At 34.7% G+C, this 23162-nt stretch overlaps 1 protein-coding gene across 1 annotated transcript in view; it reads left to right on the top strand.

Moving 5' to 3' along the window:
- LOC149926903 (plasmolipin-like) overlaps positions 1-21364 on the top strand; it is a 53595-nt gene extending 32231 nt beyond the window's left edge. Inside the window, exons 2-4 of the mRNA XM_090158467.1 lie at positions 9752-9916; positions 14786-14920; positions 20564-21364. Coding sequence (XP_090014593.1) covers positions 9752-9916; positions 14786-14920; positions 20564-20650 — 387 coding nt within the window. The 3' untranslated portion in view covers positions 20651-21364. The remainder of the gene's footprint in view (positions 1-9751; positions 9917-14785; positions 14921-20563) is intronic.
- Positions 21365-23162: the final 1798 nt, after the last annotated feature.

Raw genomic sequence — 23162 nt, 5'->3', positions numbered from 1 at the left:
TAATTAAATCAAATTGATTGAAATCGGACCACCCTATTAGAGTTGTTGATTTTTTTATTTAAAAAAAATCGATTTATGTGAGTCTAATTTTTATTGATTAATTGAATTTTCTTTGAATTGAAATTTCTAAAGAACCAACTTTAGTACAATGAAAAAAAAATTGATTTAAATCACGATTTCAACTATTAGCTCTCAGTCGTCCAAAACGATAGCCTTAAATTTAATGAAATTATTTTCCATTCTGTTAGTTTCTGCTTTGCTTGGCTACGTATACGGTGGTCAATGTGAAATAGGTTGTTATTGTTTACGGATATTTAATATTTTGTTTATAAACTTCTGTAATCTGATCAAGTTTGGATGGGTTTGACGTCCGCCGACCCTTTTATAACCAACCGGTTGTTATATAACCATTATTTCCAATTTAATTGAAGCGATCATTAATATTAAGTAAATAATTATTAGACAAAATATTAAAGTATTTTGAACAAGGAAGTTTGAAAATTTCTAGGACGTTGTAACCAACAATTATGGTTCCAAACTGTGTTAAATTGGCCAATAGTTAAAACGGCAAAATTTAACCTTCCAACGTCCAACTGAACAGGTTATTCAAGCCGTAATTTTTAGAGATGTGAAGATAATTAGTTGGTCAGATCAGGTTTATCTTTTACCAATCCAATGTGATCTGATAATTCATCAAAACAGATACATAATCTTGTGAAAATAAAACAGTAATTAAAATTTTTACCGAAATTTAATCAGGGGTAAATGTAAAATCGGTAACTGTAGCGCATCTGAAATCTGCCAATCTTCTGTCCTTGGGTTTACAATGAATTTAGAATAGTTTCGGGTTTAAACTATCTGGTTTGCGTTTTGATCTGATGATATCTAAGCGTAAATGCGAATAATTTGATATTTGATTTATCAACGGTTTTTAAGTTCTGATAACGCATTACGCAACTGTTATCTGAATATCTAACTAGTGTCTTATCCAGTTAACCTCGAATGAATCATTCAACGACAAATCCTAGCTAACAGATGACAAATTATACATTAATATCTGTCTCCAAACGATCGTGCTATCTAGGAGCAAGAAACATAAGAAGGCAGCTAGCCTTTAAACACGCTAGCCCAGTGTCGCGTACAAATTTCATTGGATGAACCTTTACGCTGAACGTTATACGGGGGGGGGGGGGACAATTTCCGAATTTTCCACCTTCCGACGGCAGCAGGCGCTAAAGCGTCTGACCAATGAAAATTGAACGCGAGAAAATGCACGACTTTTGACCGGTTGAGTTCTCCTTGTGTGGGCAGTGCTGTGTTTGTTGTTATCAACCAACTTTTAATTATTCAAAATATTTGGAACTATAGCGGCTTATGGAGAGAAAAAAGCGTAAAATAACCATTAGGAAAGAAAAATAATAACAGTGGTATCCTTCTTTTAAATGCAATCGACTTCAGAACGGGTTTGTAGTGCCGTTCGAAGTGTTTCGACTAAATTATCGTTCGGTAATTGTCAAAAAGAGGAGGGATTCTTAACGGTTTTAATCGTCGCCGGTTGTTCTGGCCGATTTTCACCTTTCACCCAAAAATGGTACCGTACTAAATAGTGAAAAACTCAAAACGGCGTATAGCTTGACTAATGTCATTGTTGTCGATCGGTTTTCGCTTCCGCTTTCTCCACTTCGCCGTTGGGCTTGAAAATAAGTAGTCTGCCAGTTTAACCATGCGTTTTTTCCCATTATTTATCTTAGTTTGAGCACCATTATGGGTAAAGGAAACATCCAGGTTTTTCTCGGGTCAATATTTTTACATTGTTTCGACCATATAATCTTCGGGCTAAGTGTTTCATTTGGTGACATCTCTAAAATATCTGTGAAAGAATTAGTTTCGGATCTGATATTATTCAGTACAGTGGCTTTCAACCTTTATATTTTGCGGAACCCTTCGCGATCACAAACAAAATCCGCGGAATCACTGAAATTTTGGGAATTAATTAATATCCCGGGGGTTGGTTCCAGCGTTTGAAAAAACTGAGGGGCAGGTCACTTCCATGATTAACGACGCAACCCTCGAAAGATTAAATCCGATTTAATCGTGATTATTTTGATTAAATTCCATTTAATCATGATTAGTATGATTAAATCGCGATTAGAAATTAGAACGATAATCAAACACAATTGCGATAGAACCACGAATATTAATAATTCATATTAAATTATCGTACTTTAGTTTTGATTTTAATTATAAAATCTCGATTCGAACGATTATATTGATTAAATCGTGAATAAAAAGATTAGATCATAATTAAAAAGATTAGATCATAATTAAAAAGATTAGATCATGATTAAAAAGATTAGATCATGATTAAAATGATTAGATCATGATTAAAATGATTAGATCATGATTAAAATGATTAGATCATGATTAAAAAGATTAGATCATGATTAAAATGATTAGATCATGATTAAAAAGATTAGATCATGATTAAAATGATTAGATCATGATTAAAAAGATTAGATCATGATTAAAATGATTAGATCATGATTAAAAAGATTAGATCATGATTAGAAATATTTAATATCGTTTAAATTTTGATTAGATTGATTAATTCGTGATTACCCTGATTTAATCTTGATTACCCTAATTTAATCTTGATTACCCTGATTTAATCTTGATTACCCTAATTTAATCAAGATTTTTATGATAAAGACGCACCCAAAATGGAAAAGACCAGCCCCTAGGGAAAAACCACTTGAAAACTAAAACGCCTCAGAATTCAAATATAAAATCTTTCGTATTTATATAAAAAAAATATTATTAATTATAATGATTTTTATAATTATTTTATAAACAAAAAACTGCAGAATTATCAATTTATTAATCAAAACAACTCAAATATGAAATAGAATAGGCTAGATAATAAATTTGTTATTTGGGTTTTTAACCTTTTTATATTTTTTGTGAAATGTACACAGGTTAAAAACCACTGATTTAGTACCCTATATGGAAATTGCTATAAAGTGAAAAGATGGTCACTGGTCTAAGGACGTAGACAATAAACTTGTCATTTCCAATTTGAAAAAAATTTAAATTAATTTTTAATATTTTTAATGAAATCATGATCTACTAAAATTGACTGTAGAAATTCTAATAATCTCTATAGATGACTTTATGAGGCTGTGTATTCTATAAATATTTCTAAAGAAAAATTCAATCTCCAGAATTGAACTTTTTATTCATATTTTTATTGAAATCATGCCTATACAAATATTTTCTATAGAAAGAGTTTTATGGAGATTTTATGCGGCTCTTTTGCATTTAGCCTATAGATAAATTTAATCTCCAGAATTGAATATTCTTAAATATATTTATATAATACTAAAATATTTTTAATATTTTTATTGAACTCATGCCCGTACAAAAATTGACTGTAGACATTCTCAAAAATTCTTTAAGCATTGTAAAGAGATTTTAAACATGATTTTGAAGAAAATTAGAGAAACTAATTGAAAATTTTACAAAATTATTTTTAATATTTTTATTGAAGTCATGCCCGTACAAAAATTGGATATGAAAACTTTGAAGAATTCTTGAAACGTTCTATCTAGTATAAAGCAAATATTTTTCGAAAAATGACCCATGTTAAAGGTATTCTATGTTATTATTTCCTAGTTCATAAATATCAACAAAGAAAAATTAGTACAGACTGTGATCGAAAATGAATATATATATATTAAGTATCCTGCTTCATATATATATGACACTATTTTATTCCATTTGACATCGAGATCCTCCCATATAAGCACTAATTTCTACTAAAATGGGCTAATTATAATAACAATAATCAGATAATACCCGTGGCACCACCTTAGGCCCAAGTCATTAATGCCATTAATTCCGGTGGCCGGGTTAAGCTGCGCAGCGCCGCAGGAGGGTGGTGGCAAGCCCTTCATGCCACGCGAGCCAACAGCGCTCTACACTCACTATTACCGTTAATGTCTATAAGATTTTATGGACAGGGGAAACCCTCTTAACTAGTGCGGAGAGAACTTGCAAAACTCACAAGGAGACTACCCGAGGTGGTTATCTCCGATTTGGTTCAAACTCGGGTGGTAAGTAGACCTTCATGTAACTTGAAAATCCCTAAAAGGGTGGACAAGAATCGGCTTTCGTTTTGCCATGGCAACCAAAAATGTTTTTCGCAACTTAAAAACTGCATTTCTCTATGAAAATGAACATGGGAAAATCGAAGATTTTAAGGGTCCCCCCCCTTAAAAAAAATTAAAAAAGGTTCATCAATTAGATACATAATTCAGATCATGGCTAAATCTGGTACATTTGGACCAATATACGTCAATTTTGGTAAATATGATTAAATATACATATATTGGGTAAATACGAGTAATCAGTTTTTAAGTTGTCAAAAACATTTTTGGTTGCCATGGCAAAACTTAAGCCCATTCTTGTCCACCCTTTTAGGGATTTTCAAGTTACACGAAGGTTTACTTACCACCCGAGTTTGAACCAAATCGGAGATAACCAACTCGGGTAGTCTCCTTGTGAGTGCATACGAAAATTTAATTAACAGGGGAAACCCTCTTAAAACCCTCTGAAATAGTGGGGAGAGAACTTGCAAAATCAATGCCGAAGGAATTGTTCCGAGCTTTCACCCAGTGCCACAAGCTAAGATTGTAATTAATACTAACGCTACCAATTAAACCATGTATCAATAATGTATTTTGGATAAGCATTATTTTTGCAAAACTATAAATATGTTAGCGGCTTAAAAGCACGTGCCATCCGACCAAAAACAACGTGAAACCCAAAAGATCTTGGTTGAGCCCGAACAGCTCAAATTTTGCGTGATTCGTGTATAAACGAAGTCACCAATCACTGAGCTCCAAATTCATCTTATTATTTATGGAATAAAAAAATTAATACGTAATTAATCAAACTGATATTACGTGATCTGAGTTAATAAATTTAGTTTTTCTTGTTTAGAGTTTACCTTAATCTGTCTCTATAAATTATTTCTTCTCGCGGTTTAAGAATTTATCACATTTTGTGGGTTTTTTTATCTCTATTCAAGAGATTTAAGTTTTGAAGATAATAATCGGTATTTTATTTTGTTTTAAGTTTTTATTTCTTTTTTGGGGGAATCGAAGCTTAGACCGACTGACCTTAAAAGCCCTATTTTCCGGCGCGTTGTTGCGTTATTTCGCGTACGCTCCTCGAGCCAGTTCCAGCCGTAACCCTTCGAACGAACGTTCCTCTCTCCGCGGCTCTCTATAACGGGTTTTATATTCCAGTCAAAGAGTGATGTCATTGAAGTTGCTCTATTCGTTCGTTGGCCACTAGGAATGAAAGATTATCCTTGTAGGTAAATACATTCTGTTTAACGCTTTGTAAATTTCAAGGTCATAACTAGATTCTCCATATATTTATAATATTTATTTTACCCGTATTTGACGTCGTTTTGTGGTCAAATTACTTCAATTTAATTAAAAATTATCGTTTTAATTTATATCATATAAATTATATGAAATTTGAGTGCCTAACCCTAAAATATCATATAATTTATATCAAATTCCAGTGCCTAACACTAAAATTCCACCTAATCTAGTATAAATTTTATCTGTCGGGAAAGTCGAGGGCGAGGGGTCGGACATTTACCCATACACTTTGTCGAAAATCGCAAAATCTTTTAACTCTCTCTCTATGGTAAATTAACATTGAAATCCCAAAATCACTTCAAAAAGTACTGATAAAATTGCCAAAATCTCTACGAAATCCCGAAATCCCGTACAAAATAATGCCAAGTGTCCGACCCCTCGGTCGAGGGACTAACCCTAAAATATCATATCAATTACATCAAATTCCAGTGTCTAACACTAAAATTCCATCTAATCTAGTTAGGTTAGTATCAATTATATCTGTCGGGAAAGTCGAGGGGCTATCCTGTAAGGTATTTAATCCATGGGCTAACCACTTCCTCAAATTCTGTACACCGATTGCAGCGAGTACAGTCTTTGGTAGTGCTTAATCTGTAAGCGATTACGTAATCACTTGAGTACAGTCAAAGCTACGGGCTTGTACACTGATTACGGATAGTGGTCAGCCCCACGGGGAATTTTTGTAATAATTATTTCAGTACTGGCGTTTTGTTTTAATATTACTTTTAAATTCCTTTTTAAAGGAATGGAATTCTAATAATAATAATCAGCTAGGCTAAGGCACCACCTTAGGCCTAAGTCATCGAGCGACTTTGAAATTAATATTAATTCGAAGTGATTTAATTCGTCGTTTTTTAGCCTCTTCCTCTAGTATTGAGGAAAGAGGCTGTTACTTTCGTCGCTGATGTAGGCGGTGGTGGTGAAGGTGAATAGTACAGTGTAAGCTAGGATACAGTACAGGCTATAACTCCGTATAGGACCCCGGGAATCGACGAATTCTCTTCAACGGCACTCGATATAAATTTAATTCAGGCGTCATTCGATTGGTATTATTAGTTCTCTCTAACTACCTATGCCAGTGCTCAGTCGCGGTTTTTAATCAATGGGGTAAAATCAAGAGTGCTAGGAGGAAGAGGCTACTATTGTGGTTGTGCCATCTTGTATAAATTTACTGTGATTTCAGGGGCGTAGCGAAGCACTTAGGTTTGGGGGGGGGAGATAAATTTTTGGCCAACTTCGTGGAATATATTTTTCACTATCAACTGTCTAATTAAATTCATAGTTAATGGCTTTGATTTAATAATCCCGCTAAAAATACAATCTAATGGATTACGGGAAATATTTGGTGTAAACCCCGTTTTAACGCCTATGGTTTATAAAGCTACGCGAAGATTGTTTGGCGAGTATTTCCGAACTTCCGATGGATAGAGCATTCTCTGGGTATTTTTGCGCTAAGCCGGGGTACACAAAGAAATTAAAGGTGCTTAGACGAGGCTAAAACCATTATAATAAAAAGCTCCTAGATCTGCAGTTTCTGATTTCTATTCAGTAGTCATGTACCCCATTGTAGTAAAAATACTAGCCCTCCACCTAGGATAACATTAGGCACGTGCGACTACTTTCAATTAAGTAATATTTCAATTGTTTTTAAGAGATAGTGACATAATTTTTTGCCCATATTTAATTTTTACATAAAGTATATGAATATGCGTTGATAATAATTGTGGAAATAATGATTTTAATTAAATATTACGCATTCACTATTATATTTCAGTTCTTAAATGGATGGGTAGGCTTTCTCTGACGTCACAAATGGGTTTTGAAATCTTTTTTTTTCTCAGCTCGCGCGCGAGTAGGACGCTTTAGCTGCCTTGACGTCTCGTGAAAGAATGACGTAGAGACTGGGTAAAGACCGTAAAGTTTCAAGGAAGCCAACATAACCCAAAATTTTAAATTGAATTTTCATACTTAAATAATTTTTTAAAGTACTATAACATATATATTTTCGGAATCAGGACCTAAAACGCTATCTTATGAAGAACACTAAATTAAAAAATTAAATTGTTTCCCTAGCTGACACTCTCTCTTTAATAGCTAGTCTTAAACCCAGTGTTCTGCAGTGGTAAATTTCAGGTGTCAAATAATATGGCAAAAAATGGTAAATACCGACATGGCTTTTACTGGCTAGTCCGGGCCTGCGTAATTGTACAAACATTTATTTGATATCGTTTTAAATATATTTTAACGAATTGAAGTTTCTTTAAATAACAAAGCAAATATCACATTATTCTAAGTTTGCTAACTTTAAGAATGAAATGCCTAGTTTTCCAACTCTGGAAAAAAGTTGGGGGAGGGGCGGCTTCCACCGCACCCGGCCCACCTATGGCTTCACCCCTGAGCTAAATCTACGTTGCAGTTGGGACTATCAAATTTTAAACGTCAATGTGTCCAGATATGGTTAGCGTATGCGAAAAGATACTACACTTTGATCTTAGCTAAACTACGAATAATCCTATTATGATTTCACAAAATGAAAGATACTACACTTTGCTATAAGCTAAACTATGAATAATCCTATTATGATTTCACAAACGAAAAATACTACACTTTGATCTTAGCTAAACTGAATAATCCTATTATGATTTCACAAACGAAAAATACTACACTTTGATCTTAGCTAAACTATGAATAATCCTATTATGATTTCACAAACGAAAAATACTACACTTTGATCTTAGCTAAACTATGAATAATCATATTATGATTTCACAAACGAAAAATACTACACTTTGATCTTAGCTAAACTATGAATAATCCTATTATGATTTCACGAACGAAAAATACTACACTTTGATCTTAGCTAAACTATGAATAATCCTATTATGATTTCACAAAAAGTATTTTATACGAGATAATCTAATTTGTATAAAATCATTTAGATTTGCCGATCCACACAAATGTATTGATAAATTTTGAAACTGTTTTAGTTATTGGGTCAAGACCGAGGGGTCCGAAATGCGTACAAACCCCATACACTCTAGAGAAAAATGATTTTAGAAATCTTGAAATGAACCGGAAAATTCAGAAAAATGGGATAAAATCAGTCCAAAAATCTAAAAATCAGCCTCAACAGAAATAAACACGGAAATTATGCTTTGAAATTTCAAAATCAGTTTCTCATTTCTGAAATAACTTAAAGATTCAAGATTCCCTTTGCAAAATTTGCAAATGTCAGACATAATTCACAGTATAAGATAACCGGGAAATCATGGAAAAGTCGGAATTTAAAAATGGGCCTAAAAAGTCAGGGAATTCGATTTTCTCTTCACACTTTTTGAAGGTAATTTTACTCTAGATCTATGACAAATTCTATGATTATAATTTATTTCCTTGAAAGTTGTCTAATTTTTTCAACCTTGCAATAACCTTTTTACTGAAATATAAATCCATTTTAAATTTATATACTTCTGATAAAAGTAAAATATATAATAAAAATTTCGGTCCTAAAAAGTCAGGGAAAATCTCTTAAAATGGTCAGAGAATTTGAATCTGAAAATTTTGAGACAACCCCAAGTTATCATTCACTCGGCTAAATGAATTTTTTCAGGTGATAATAGATTTTTCGATAAAATACGGGAGGTCACGTAAAAATGGTTTTTCTACGTCACTAGCAATAGTTATTGAAGATATAGAGCGCGCGCGGGAGTCGATAATGATTTTGGAATTTGATGTGTGAAACGCGCGTGCCAATAAAGTACTCAAAAGCTTAAGCTCATGACGCGCAGAAAAACATTTTATACTTTAATTTTTGTTAGTGTTGTAAGTCGGAAAATTTCCCGCTCGGAAAATTTTCCGGAAAATTACGGAGGCCTTTTTTCCGGAAAATTTTCCGTATTTTTCCGAAAAATATTAAAAACGTTTTCATTCCATGATTTGTCTAATATATTGTTTGCAAATTTAAATAAAGCGGCATTTTCACCTCATTTTTTCTAATCTAAAAGTAAAACTAAACCTATAGACTAGTTTAAACTGGTTGAAATGTAACACTATTATTGTTTTGTAGTATGTTTACTGATATTAGTCATTTTAAATCGATAAAAAGTTTAAAACATTAAAAACCCTTGAAAAGTAATATATGTTTAAATTTTTTATTTTTCCGATTTGCGGAAAATTTTCTGGAAATTTTTCCGCATTTTATTTTTCCGGAAAATTAACAACCCTAATTTTTGTATTGTTTTATTTTTTGGAAACACCTATTATCGTGTTCATTGAGTAATTGTGTTTTGTTTCTCCCGCAGTTGTTCGCCATTATTTGCATGGCATGCGCCAGTCCGGTGCTGACAAGTTTCACTCACTTTTTCATGTTCGTGGTGGCGACGTGTTTCCTGACCACCGTGCTGCTGTGTTTCGTCTACCTTTTCTCCATCCAGGAACTAGCCGCTAATATTCCCTGGCTATTCATGGTATCGTATACGCTGTTTCTCATTTCATTTCGATCTTCATTACCCGCTATTATGGTTCGTCCCTAACATTACGAGTCATTTGAGATGGACTAGTTTGGTCCAAAATGACTAGCTTTAGCGAACTAAATCGCTTTCTATACCGGAAATAGATAATTTCGTATCTAAACCATCTAAAAGCCTTCGCAAAGAATATATAAGTTCTAGTTCAGTCGGAATTAGAATATGTTGAACACATTTCTGTTATTATTTTCCTGAAGGTAATTTTTTGGATATAGTTATAGTATAAAAAATACTAAAAATAAATACTAAATGAAAAATACTAAAAATAAATGCTAAATGAAAAAATGCTAAAAATAAATAATAAATGAAAAAATACTAAAAATAAATAAATGGAAAAATACTAAAAATAAATAAATGAAAAAATACTAAAAATAAATACTAAGTGAATACTAAAATATTATAGTTCTAACCTTACACTGCTTTAACTGTCATTTAAAAGACACAAATTATGGCATAAATGAAGTTTTATTATAGTAAAACATTTCATTAAAATATTAAATTTGTTGATATTAAATTAATTGTTAATTAAATGAATATTTAAAGTAACCTACTTCATTGCAAACCATGGTTTGTTTAAAGAATTATATATCTAACTATTTAACCTAGCTACAAAGTTTGCAAGTTTAGCGGATAAGTTACGAGCCTCCCTGGTTCAGATAAACTGGGATAAACCCTCATTCCTTCATACTTAAAACTGGGTTGCCACAGTATCTGGAAAAGTCAAGGAATTTGAAAATGGGTCGAAAAATCAGGGAAAAGTCAGGGAATTGGAAAATGGGTCGAAAAGTCAGGGAATTTGAAAATGGGTCGAAAAATCAGGGAATTTGAAAATGGGTCGAAAAATCAGGGAAAAGTCAGGGAATTTGAATATGGGTCGAAAAATCAGGGACAAGTCAGGGAATTTGAAAATTGGTCGAAAAATCAGGGAAAAGTTAGGGGATTTGAAAATTGGTCGAAAAATCAGGGAAAAGTCAGGGAATTTGAAAATTGGTCGAAAAATCAGGGAAAAGTCAGGGAATTTGAAAATTGGTCGAAAAATCAGGGAAACGTCGTAATTTTACAAATTAGTATAATAATCTGATAATTTAATTTTTTGTTGCAAATAGTTCCTAAAAATTGTAAAATTTCGGCATAAAAGAAATCATAGAAAATCCACGGAAATAGGGAAAATAGGAAATCTTTACTAATCTATTGGTTAACAATTGTAAAAAATTTTAAAATTCAAAGAAAATGACCAGATGAAACATGGAAAAGTCAGGGAATTTTAATCTGAAAAAAAGCCGTGGCAACCCTGTAAAACGTAGAAAGCAATTTATGACATGTTCTGGTAAGGCTTCAAATAAGAATATTCTGGGAAAGGGGTAACATTTACGTATTCGTGCTATTGTGTAATTTAAAAGTAGGTAACAATCTTTTGTATTCGGTTGATGACGGAATAGCATTCATTTTGAATAGCGGATAGTACTGATCAATCACGGATTCCCTGGTAACGCCCTGAATCAGAATATCAAATATTAGTTTGGTAGAATAGAGTATAGGGCACTTTTGCGTGGATTTTGATCTCTGATTGAAAAGATTAAAATGGACAAGACGAAGAAAAGTAGGTCTTTCAGTAATTGAAAAAAAACAATACCCCCCCCCCCCAAAAAAAAACAAAAAATTAAATTTTAGAAATAGAAAAAATTCAATTTCATTTCAAATTTTTTTTACGCTTTCGTAATTTTATTTTCCGAATTTTCCGAATTTTAAGGGAAAAAATTATAAAAACATTATTATTCTAAATATTAATAATTAGAAGTAAGAAACGGTTGATATTTAAGATATAAATTTTATTTTTAAATAATTATTTTGGATTAGTTATATTATATATAATTATAGCGAAAAAAACGTATCATGCAACTATAAATGAATAAATCAATTGAGAAGTAAATTGTGAAACGAAATAAAATTAATTACACGTTTAATTAACGGTTTATATTCAAAATATAGATTTAATTTGAAACGTTAAATTATAAAATAAATATTTGTCTCATTATGAATTTCATTTTGTTTCACAATGTGCTTCTCAATTGATATATTCATTTATAGTTGAAAATACGTTCTAAATATAACTATATAATATAATTAATATGATTATAATTATTTTATACAATATTATTCAAGCGATTCCAAACGTTGGTATTTCTTTAATTAACTTTTCTTTATTTTATTTAAAAAAATTGACATCTGTCCAAAAACTTGTAAGAGCGCTCATTGTGCCGATTCAGAGAATTTTGACCCGGGTGTCCCGTGTAGAGTTAGATTGCCAGCAATGGTTTATTAACCTTTTAGGATTTTGTCGTGTTCTTCGATTTCTTTTTAATTGTTCGAATTGCAAATGGGCTAATGACCAAATCGAGATTCCAATTGTAGTGTGTGCAACAATGCCTCGGGAAATTCTTCTTTCACTTTCGACAAATCCGCCAGCTAGAAATTATCTCAAACAAAAGTAGGAAAAATAGATTTAAATTCACCTTTTTTCACGCGGTCTTTGCTGCATAATCAACTGCTCAAAGAAATAAATATTAGTCGTGTGAACAGGGGTCGAATGCATCAATTCAGTTCGACCCCGGAAACCACGAAACACGAATTGATATAATTTAGAGACGCGCATTTTGTAATAACTACGAGATACCTCAGGCCTGTTGCAATGCGGTTTATAAACATAGCTGCTTAATATTCTTATAGGTAACATTATAAGTATGACACGCTATATTTTTTTAGTGATAGTCTGTTTTAATGACTCTCGATGTTACTAGTCCTTGGAGCTGCCAGGACTTCACTCCACCCATATTTACGGAGCAGCCAAGACTTATTAAAGAATTAAACTTTTCAAAATCATGCCGAAACTTACGATTACATAATCGCTGTGTCATACTTAAATTTCTTCGTGTTACCATAAATCTATAATATTGTCACTTTGGGGAATATTTTACTGATAGCTAATAACGAAGTGACGTCATCACAAGAAGGAAATCTCCTCCTAGCGAGGCGCTGTCAAAGGCTACGTGTGACGCGGGAGCAAACTGACCCAAAACGGCGACGAAGCCCGTAATGCAGTCTGTCTTGTGAATAGCTCTCAGTAAAACTTTTGCATATGAAGAATAGGAAATTTCACACTTATGTATCAATATTATACACTTATGGTGTTACCTAGGAGCAACAAACACAAGGAGAACGCAGCTAGCCTTTAAACACGCTAACGCCGCCGTGTTGTGTACACATTTCATTGGAGGAACCTTTACGCTGAACGTTTTACGGAAAGGGGGAAGACAATTTCCGAATTTTCCCCTTTCGACGGCAGCCAATGAAAACTGTACGCAAGAAAATCCACGACTTTTGACGGGTTGAGTTCTCCTTGTGTGGGGTGCTGTGTTTGTGGCTACTAGGTGTTACTTATGCCAGGTCTATACACTTATTTTTCTAGCTATTCCTGGGCGCAGTCATGTTTCGTTCAGCCATTTTTGCTGAAATTTGTTTCCCCCAAAACTTGTTTATTTCCACCTAACGTAGTTAAATATGGTTTTTTTGGCATGTTTATATAGGGGTGACCAAAAAGACAAGTATAAGAATCTTGATAAAATTTTAAACTGTTGTTCCAGATTTAACTGCTAATGGAAGTCTGTTTTATCACACTTTTCTGCTATTTTGTGATAAGCGACTTGGGGAATGTGGGCTACGGAAACAAGTGATTTGTTTGTCGAGTTGAACAACACGAGAGTTATGTTTTATAGGTTACGATCGAAGCCCATTTCCAATAAATATTTTCTTCATAAAGCTCCTAAACTAGGGCAAAAGGTCAAAATTGAAAAGGTTTCGGCAAATTTTTCAACGCTCGACTGTAAGGATGCCAAGCTTTATTATTTCGCTAAAGCTTTAATTTAATCTCAAAGGTTGAATACATTTTGTGTGTTTGGAAGATGAACCATAATTATGCAGTTGCCATCGATTTTATTTATATATTTTATCTTTATTTAAGTTTTTTTTTAAATTCTTAAATTATTCTAATTTTTAAATAATTTATAATTTTTGCTTGTAACCACTCTGATCGGGTTTTGCCTCAGTGGTTGCCAGTAAAAGGTTTTTTTTTGAGAATTGAATTTTATTATTATTATTATTATTATAAGGTAATAATATACGTAAACACTTGGGATGTCTAAGAAAGACCATGATTATTATCATAGAAATGGGCGTGGTTTACAACTGAGATTTTCGCTCGCGCCATGGTACTCGAAGCTTCAATTCGAGATTAAGCCTTGTCTCAAATAAGAGCCCGCGACGCTTCATTGGCTTTTTTTTAACCGTTTAATTTTGGCTAGTTTACATAATAAATTATCCAAGAACGAATCTGGGTTTCTTAAATCCATTTTCGGTTTATTTTTCGAGTGAGTGCCATCTAGGAGCAACAAACACAGCACTGCCCACACAAGGAGAACGTAACCCGTCAAAAGTCGTGCATTTTCTCGCGTAGAATTTTCATTGGTTAGACGCTTTAGCGCCTCCTACCGTCGGAAGGGGAAAGTACGGAAATTGTCTTCCCCTTTTCCGTAAAACGCTCAGCGAAAAGGTTCGTCCAATGAAGTGTGTACGCAACACTGCGTTAGCGTGTTTAAAGGCTAGCCGCGTTCTCCTTGTGTTTGTTGCTAAAAGGTGACATTAGCCACAATGGTCATCCAATGAATATCATTAGACATTCCGAGTAGGTCGATATAAAATTTCCTGCTAATGATGATTTAATGTTTCACTAATCGGCCTGTTTCTCGTGCTTAGGAACTGATCTTCACGGCAGTGGCAACCGCTTTCTACGTTCTCGCTTCCATAGTTCAACTCGCCATGACTTCCCGACGCGATTACGCGTACGCACTGAAGGTCGCCAGATTCTTCGACGCTTACATCGCCGCTGGGGTAAGTTACTCTTGTTCACGCTATTCATATTTCGTACTGACAGAATAATATTAATCAGCCAGGCACCACCCTAGGCCCAAGTCATCAGCGACTTTTAACAATTAACAATAATCAGCTAGGCTAATACCCAAGGCACCACCTTAGGCCCAAGTCAACCAGCGACTTTTAACAATTAACAATAATCAGCTAGGCTAATAACCAAGGCACCACCTTAGGCCCAAGTCATCAGCGACTTTTAACAATTAACAATAATCAGCTAGGCTAATAACCAAGGCATCACCTTACGCCCAAGTCAACTAGCGACTTTTATTTCCTTTAATCCAGGTGGCCGGCTTACAATGAGTGGTGGCAAGCCCTGCATGCCACAGGAGCCAACAGCTCCCTACACTTAAAGGTGTTTCCTCTTTCCATAACCAGTGGGGATATAACTTGCGAACGCAGAGGGGCTGATCACTATACGTAATCGGTGTACAAGCCCGTAGCTTTGACTGTACTAAAGTGATTACGTAATCGATTACGGATTTAGCACTGTTAAGGCTGTACTCGCTGCATACGGTGTACAAGCCCGTAGCTTTGACTGTACTAAAGTGATTACGTAATCGATTACAGATTTAGCACTGTTAAAGGCTGTACTCGCTGCATACGGTGTACAAGCCCGTAGCTTTGACTGTACTAAAGTGATTACGTAATCGATTACGGATTTAGCACTGTTAAGGCTGTACTCGCTGCATACGGTGTACAAGCCCGTAGCTTTGACTGTACTAAAGTGATTACGTAATCGATTACAGATTTAGCACTGTTAAAGGCTGTACTCGCTGCATACGGTGTACAAGCCCGTAGCTTTGACTGTACTAAAGTGATTACGTAATCGATTACGGATTTAGCACTGTTAAGGCTGTACTCGCTGCATACGGTGTACAAGCCCGTAGCTTTGACTGTACTAAAGTGATTACGTAATCGATTACAGATTTAGCACTGTTAAAGGCTGTACTCGCTGCATACGGTGTACAAGCCCGTAGCTTTGACTGTACTAAAGTGATTACGTAATCGATTACGGATTTAGCACTGTTAAGGCTGTACTCGCTGCATACGGTGTACAAGCCCGTAGCTTTGACTGTACTAAAGTGATTACGTAATCGATTACAGATTTAGCACTGTTAAAGGCTGTACTCGCTGCATACGGTGTACAAGCCCGTAGCTTTGACTGTACTAAAGTGATTACGTAATCGATTACGGATTTAGCACTGTTAAGGCTGTACTCGCTGCATACGGTGTACAAGCCCGTAGCTTTGACTGTACTAAAGTGATTACGTAATCGATTACGGATTTAGCACTGTTAAGGCTGTACTCGCTGCATACGGTGTACAAGCCCGTAGCTTTGACTGTACTTAAGTGATTACGTAATCGATTACGGATTTAGCACTGTTAAAGGCTGTACTCGCTGCATACGGTGTACAAGCCCGTAGCTTTGACTGTACTTAAGTGATTACGTAATCGATTACGGATTTAGCACTGTTAAGGGTGTACTCGCTGCATACGGTGTACAAGCCCGTAGCTTTGACTGTACTAAAGTGATTACGTAATCGATTACAGATTTAGCACTGTTAAAGGCTATACTCGCTGCATACGGTGTACAAGCCCGTAGCTTTGACTGTACTAAAGTGATTACGTAATCGATTACAGATTTAGCACTGTTAAAGGCTGTACTCGCTGCATACGGTGTACAAGCCCGTAGCTTTGACTGTACTAAAGTGATTACGTAATCGATTACAGATTTAGCACTGTTAAAGGCTGTACTCGCTGCATACGGTGTACAAGCCCGTAGCTTTGACTGTACTAAAGTGATTACGTAATCGATTACAGATTTAGCACTGTTAAAGGCTGTACTCGCTGCATACGGTGTACAAGCCCGTACACTGTTAAAAAATAAGGTGCATTTTGGTACCGACTAAGGTATTTTATGTTGCATCCCCAGACGAACCTTTAAAGGTATCAAATAATGGCTCTTTAAGGAGGTGCTATAAGGTACGTCTTGATGAAGGTATTTATTAAAACCTCCTTAATCCTAAAGGTACTGTACCATACTTAAATGGGTATTTGATTACACCAAGAATGGTTCCCATTGCTACTTATAATTTTGTGTAGGTACTAAATAGAACCTAAATGGGTGTTTGATTATACCAAGAATGGTTCCCATTTGTACTTATAATTTTGTGAAGGTTCTTAATAGTACCTAAACGGGTGTTATTTTATACCAAGAATGGTTCCCATTTGTACTTATAATTTTATGAAGGTACTTAAAAGTACCTTAATGGGTGTTAGATTATACCAAGAATTCATTGTGGTAACAATGAATTTTGGATACGAAAATATTTTCAACATGAATTATATTAATTAGCTTTGAAATATAACTAATGATATATTTCAAACAGTATGATATGAAGTAAATAATTTAAAATTATATATTTATTTAAAAAAGGCGAAATATTTTCACCTAGAAAACAAAGCGAAATGGTGCTGCCATCTGAAATACAGATGTCAAAAAAAGATAAGATAGTATCACTGTCGCCATCTCTTAGTAAATATACAAAATTGATAGATAAGAAAAATTATGTGCAACACTGAGTTACGACTAATTATTGTGAAAGAAACTTTTGGTTACCAAAACAATTTATATATTTATAAAATTGAGGGTTTCGTACCACCTCAGGCGATAAAACTCAAAAAGGATTCGTTAAATGCCATAAATGTACAACATCAAGAGTTCAAACCCAAAACGTTTTCCGTAAATACCTTTAATGGTAAGAAATACCTTTCCCGTATCTCTTAATACCTGTGCCGATTAAACAACGCAAGAGTACCTTTCAAGGTACTATTCAATACCACGATATAGTTGTAAATACCTTACCGGTATCACTTAATACCTGCGCGGATAATAAAACGAAGGAGTACCTTTCAAGGTACTATTAAATACCATGGGGTCTTTTTAGGTACCTTAACAATACCTTTATTTTTTACAGTGTAGCTTTGACTGTACTTACGTGATTACGTAATCGATTACGGATTTAGCACTACCAAAGGCTGTACTCGCTGCAATCGGTGTACAGAATTTGAGGAAGTGGCTAGCCCCTTGCTTTAAGCTGGGATCCAACCCGGCTCCTCTTGTTGCGAGGCGAAAGGGCCAACCACTCTGCCACCCCACCTCCGTCTAGGCTCTAGAGCTATAGTCAGGGCCGTGCAGAGGGGGCGGAAATAGCAAAATCCCCAGGGCCCGGCGTGCTCTTTAAGCGCACCAATATCCCCTCCCCCTTGGATCTTTCAATTAGAAGGCATAATTTACCCCGGGGCCCGAAATGGTTCCGCACGGCCCTAGAGTTAGCAGGACAGCACAGAATCATTAGAAAACTTCCGGTACATGTTTCAAGGTGACAGCATTAGGTAGGGATATGGATAGTTCTCTATACGGGTGATTTTATTTATTTATGATAGTAGTAAAATTCAATAACTAACCATAATTTAGCATTTCAGTGTTTCTGTATTTTTACTTGGGCTGCTGATATTGCACGTTTCATTTATTAAACAGGTTAAGCCAGCTCTAAAAGACGTGTAGGTGAAACTTGTACGAGTGTACAAGAAGCTTTATTGTATACAATCTACACGGCTACACGTTTTCGAGAGGTTGCTTAACCCGTCTATTACGACACTCTCGAACAGGGTTGGCTGATTTAAATAGAGTGATTTTTTTTAAATCATTGATTTAAGTCACACAATATACTTCAATGGGGAAATAAAAAATGGCAAAAATTAGGTTCTCAAAAAAATTAAAATACGTAGAAAATCTGAGCAAACTAAAATGTTAAATAATTAAATTTAATTAAGATTTTATTTAATTCAAGGTTAGCTAACTGATAAAATTAAAACAACCGTTAATTATACAGGAAAAAAACCAAAATCAATAAAATGCAAAAAGTGCCAACCCTGCCGTCAAATGGCTCTATCAAAATGAAATGAAAATCAGCCCTTCCATTGCGCTTGGTGTATTTGCAGTTTTAGCAAACCATTCGGCAAACCATCGGGCGCCTCGTGAACCATCCATTAATTGTAGAAAACGTGTAATTAAATAAGGAGGGCGTATTTCGCTTTAAATTAAAGTCACATTTAAATACGTAGATTTTCTGGTTTTAGCACGTTTTTGGAAGCCAGGCTCCGGTAATATTTTATAAAAATTACGCTGAAAGGATCGTAAATGAAACATTTTGAAAAACCGCCGAAAATTTATTAAAATTTTGCACGTCGCGATTTTTTTTTTATATACTAGTATTAAATTTTCTTTTCCGTAATTTTTGGGGAAGTCAACTTTTGCGTAAAATTGATCGATTTCTCAGGGCACGTATTTGTTACAAACAAACTCAATTAGCAATGTTGGCTATTATGAAGTTTTTAAACATATTTAAACGTACATCTTTTTAAAAAAAATAGAAACCTAAAATCCACGGATAGAATCCGAATCGCCCAGATACGATAAATGGAATATTGTTAAAATTTAATGGTTAAAATCTTTAATCAAATACGGAGGTTTCGGATTAAATATTTTAACCATAAAGTATCGGTCTTTTTTATAAAATTTTAACCAATATTAATTTACCATAGTACAGAAGTTTAATGCGTGTAATAAATAAAATATTTTTAAATTTAACAGAAATCTTAAGAAATATTTTTTAAACGCGAAAACCAATTTAAATTGTCTATTTTGGGGCGAAATTTTTAATTGATAAAAATATTAATAATAAATTAAAAATTAATAAATTTCAATCATACATTTTAAATCTATTCGGTCACTACAAATTTAAAAGAAATGTGGCAATAATTTCGGCTTTTAGTTGTGCATCTTCTTGAGTTACTTAAGCTTAATAACATCGTAACTTTGGTTATCGCAAATCTATTATTCGTATGATGAAATAAAGTATATTATGGGAAAGATATCTTCAAAAAAACATAAAATGTAATTTGTTTGGCGAGTGAAAAAAGTTGCCAGATTTAATATGGAGCCTATCAGCGGCGGAGCAACCAAGCGGACAATGTCCCCTCCTAAATTTTCTACTAGGGGACAACACCTGTGTTTGTCCCCCCCTGAAATATTGTGAATTTGTTTTTACAACCCTTCTGAAAGAGAAATATTTGTCGTTTAAAACTTTTAACAACAAAGTAAGATCGAATTCAAATTCAACTTTCGATTTTTGGTCAAATTGAAGTCAAATTTCCAAATATTTGTCCACTTTTATAATATCATATATATGTGGGGCTCGCTTTGCTCAACGTTCCTACGCCCCTGGAGCCTATGGTATTTGCAAATTTTTAAAAGCAGACATTCTATTTATACTATTATTTTATACTTGAAACGTTTTTCAAATGGGTGAGTTTTCTTGGTGGCGGAATATGTGACTCCAAAGTGTTATTTTTACCTCCATCCTATCGGATATTTATCTAAAATATTCCTTTTCCCAAAATCACCTCTACCGGTTGGGGTTTGACTTTGACCAAGCTTGCTTTATTTACGCTCAATGCGCTGTAGTTTCTTTTTCCATTATTACGTTTTTGATAAATTCATTTTTTTGTTAATACGATAACGTCACTTTTTTGCAGGTTTTCGCCATCTTTAACGTGATCGCCTACGGCATTGGCTTGCTCTTCCTCTTCAGAGACTGGAGGCAGTCCCGACAAGTCAACTAAAGAAGCGCCTCTAGTGGCGGGGAGACTTCCAACTACTTTAATTTTGTATTATACATAAAAACTGTAATAATAATAATATCAACGCGAGATCGTCGCGCCATCTCTGAAAGCCTGATCGAAGAGGGCGGTTCATTTAAAACTTCAAATCTCCTCTGAGGAGATTCTGGTTTTATCTTTTGCGTGTTTGTGTTTTTATTCAATACTGAATATTTTTTTCCTTCGTTATGTATTGGTTTTTTACTTAAAATATTAAGGCCTGATTTTTTTTATTTTAAATTTTTAGAAACTTAAAGCTCTCTGCGGTTGGTCCAAAGTTTTCCGTTTTTTTTCATGTCATCCGCTACCAGGGGTTTTTTTAAATAATTTATTAAAAATAAAAAGCCAATCTTGATCGAAATTTTTTTATCCATTTTATATTAATTTAAATCTCTTTTTTTTCACGAATTATAAGCTTTATAAGGGAGGATTTTTAAAAAATAGATTTAATTCTGTTATTTTGATATATCACCAAAATCACCGGGAGTAAAAAAGGGGGCAAAAGTTATCTTTTAATAAAAACGTGGCGTTTTCGATAGCTTTTATTGTATTAAGAAATCAATTGTTTTGCCTAACGATGCGCTGAATTAAGCGACTTAAATAAGAAATATGCGTGTACCAGCCTCCTTCGAATATTGCGTAAATTATTTGTATTCATTTTTCAAAGTAATAAAATTTTTTAACCAAGTTTCGAAGGGTTTCTATTTTAGTGAAATTTTAAAGATGTTATTTTGGTTGCTGTGAAACTACCAAATTTATGTAAATTTTTTTAACGAATTATGGATTTAAATGCGTAACTAGCATTTGCTTCTTAAAAGAGTTAAATTAGAATAATTTAAAACGAAGTGTATTCGCCATGTTAAGTTATACACAATTATAAGCAATAACCAAGAACATAGCTTTTACCCTCTTCAGTGTTAACAGAAGCAACAAGATATCACGGACATTTAAGTACACACAATCTCCCCGATATTATAACTATATTTTAAATATTAAATTTAAATTTGAACAAATTTTCAATCATATTATGGAAATAAAGTAGCGAAACGCGACCATGTTAATTTAAATTAATTTTTAGACAAACCGAATTTTTCGAGTTACCTGGCGAACGAGTTAGAGGGCGCCTGTAACAATTGATATGAAATTCAAATATGAAAATAGTGAGTATGCGGGTTGTAGGGTCAGGTTTGGAAACGGAGACGGTCCGTGCAAACTAGCCGCCTCGGCAGGCCTCCGTATGATGGCGTGTGCGGCCAAGCGTAACCTGGCACAGGTGGCACCGGAGATCCCGGTGGGCCACACAAGGCCGGGAATCAGGCCACAGAGCCTCATACGGGGGACCCATAGCCCCACAGCATGCAATCAAATCCGCCGAGGCAACAGGATGCCTGGCCCCTCTCCGTTAGCCTGGGCCGAAACCCAGTTTCCGGCTCAAACCTGACCGAAGGCGGAGGTGGAGATAGGGCCATTTGATCATAGCTAACATCTCCCAGTGCGCCACCGCCCTTACGGGTAACAAGAGCCAGAGCCTGACTCCCCGGTAAAGCCACCAGTTATTGCACACTTGAAGGGCCTGCGGGACCCTACAGTGTGTCAGAATTTATAGCCCGGTGTACCTAGTAACAGAGACCATACCACCGGAGGTCTATCATCATAGTGCCCTACGCCAGCGTCCGCAGCAAGGACAGGTGACAAATCCAGCATGGGTAGTAGTAACCTACTACTGATGGTCGCACCGTTGACGCAAGCCACTCAACCCGCGAATTGAGCAGAAATCTCACTTAAAATTACTGAAACCAGAAATGATCAGTTCTAACTAAAAATATAATATTCAACCAAGTCGCTCTTAATTTAAAAAAAATTACTTTTAAGGTAAAAACCAATAAAATGGGAAAATGATCAACTTCTTGTTCTCAGATTCCAAAAATATATAACGGGCTACCGAGGGAATGATATTTTCTTTCGATTGACATATCACCGACACTTTTAGACCCAATTGTTTAAGAGTTAGGTGGAATACCAATCTATACCTCTACTTGGAATGCTTATCGCGGTAGATTTTCGTCTCGATGTGGCTGACGGATTTTTTGACGTCACTATGTTAACTTAACAAACAACAACGTGAGATAGGAGCGCGCGCAGAGAAGATTTTTTATCTCGTAGGCGGGGCCAAAACCGGCAGAGTGATTTTACCATACGCGATACGCCAGGATAAGCATTCCAAGTAGAGGTATGGATTCCTGGGAATACGGCATCAGCTACACTGTACAGGGGGGGGGGGGGGGGGGAATTGTGTGTAACAATTAAGAACCCACCAAATATTTGAATTAAGCTTCAATGAAAGTTTAACAGCATTACATCGTAAACATGAAAGTTCCTTGCAATCGATACTAGTAAGACCTCAGTAAAATCACAATCTTTTTAAGAAAAAGTGCATTTTGTTATAAAATGGTTTATTATATATAAACATAATTTA

Source organism: Leiobunum rupestre, chromosome 9, assembly GCF_980474605.1.
Source record: "Leiobunum rupestre chromosome 9, qqLeiRupe1.1.hap1, whole genome shotgun sequence".
Classification (NCBI taxonomy): Eukaryota; Metazoa; Arthropoda; class Arachnida; order Opiliones; family Sclerosomatidae; genus Leiobunum; species Leiobunum rupestre.
Note: the sequence above shows the minus strand (reverse complement) of the source record. Positions and strands in the feature narration are given on the sequence as shown.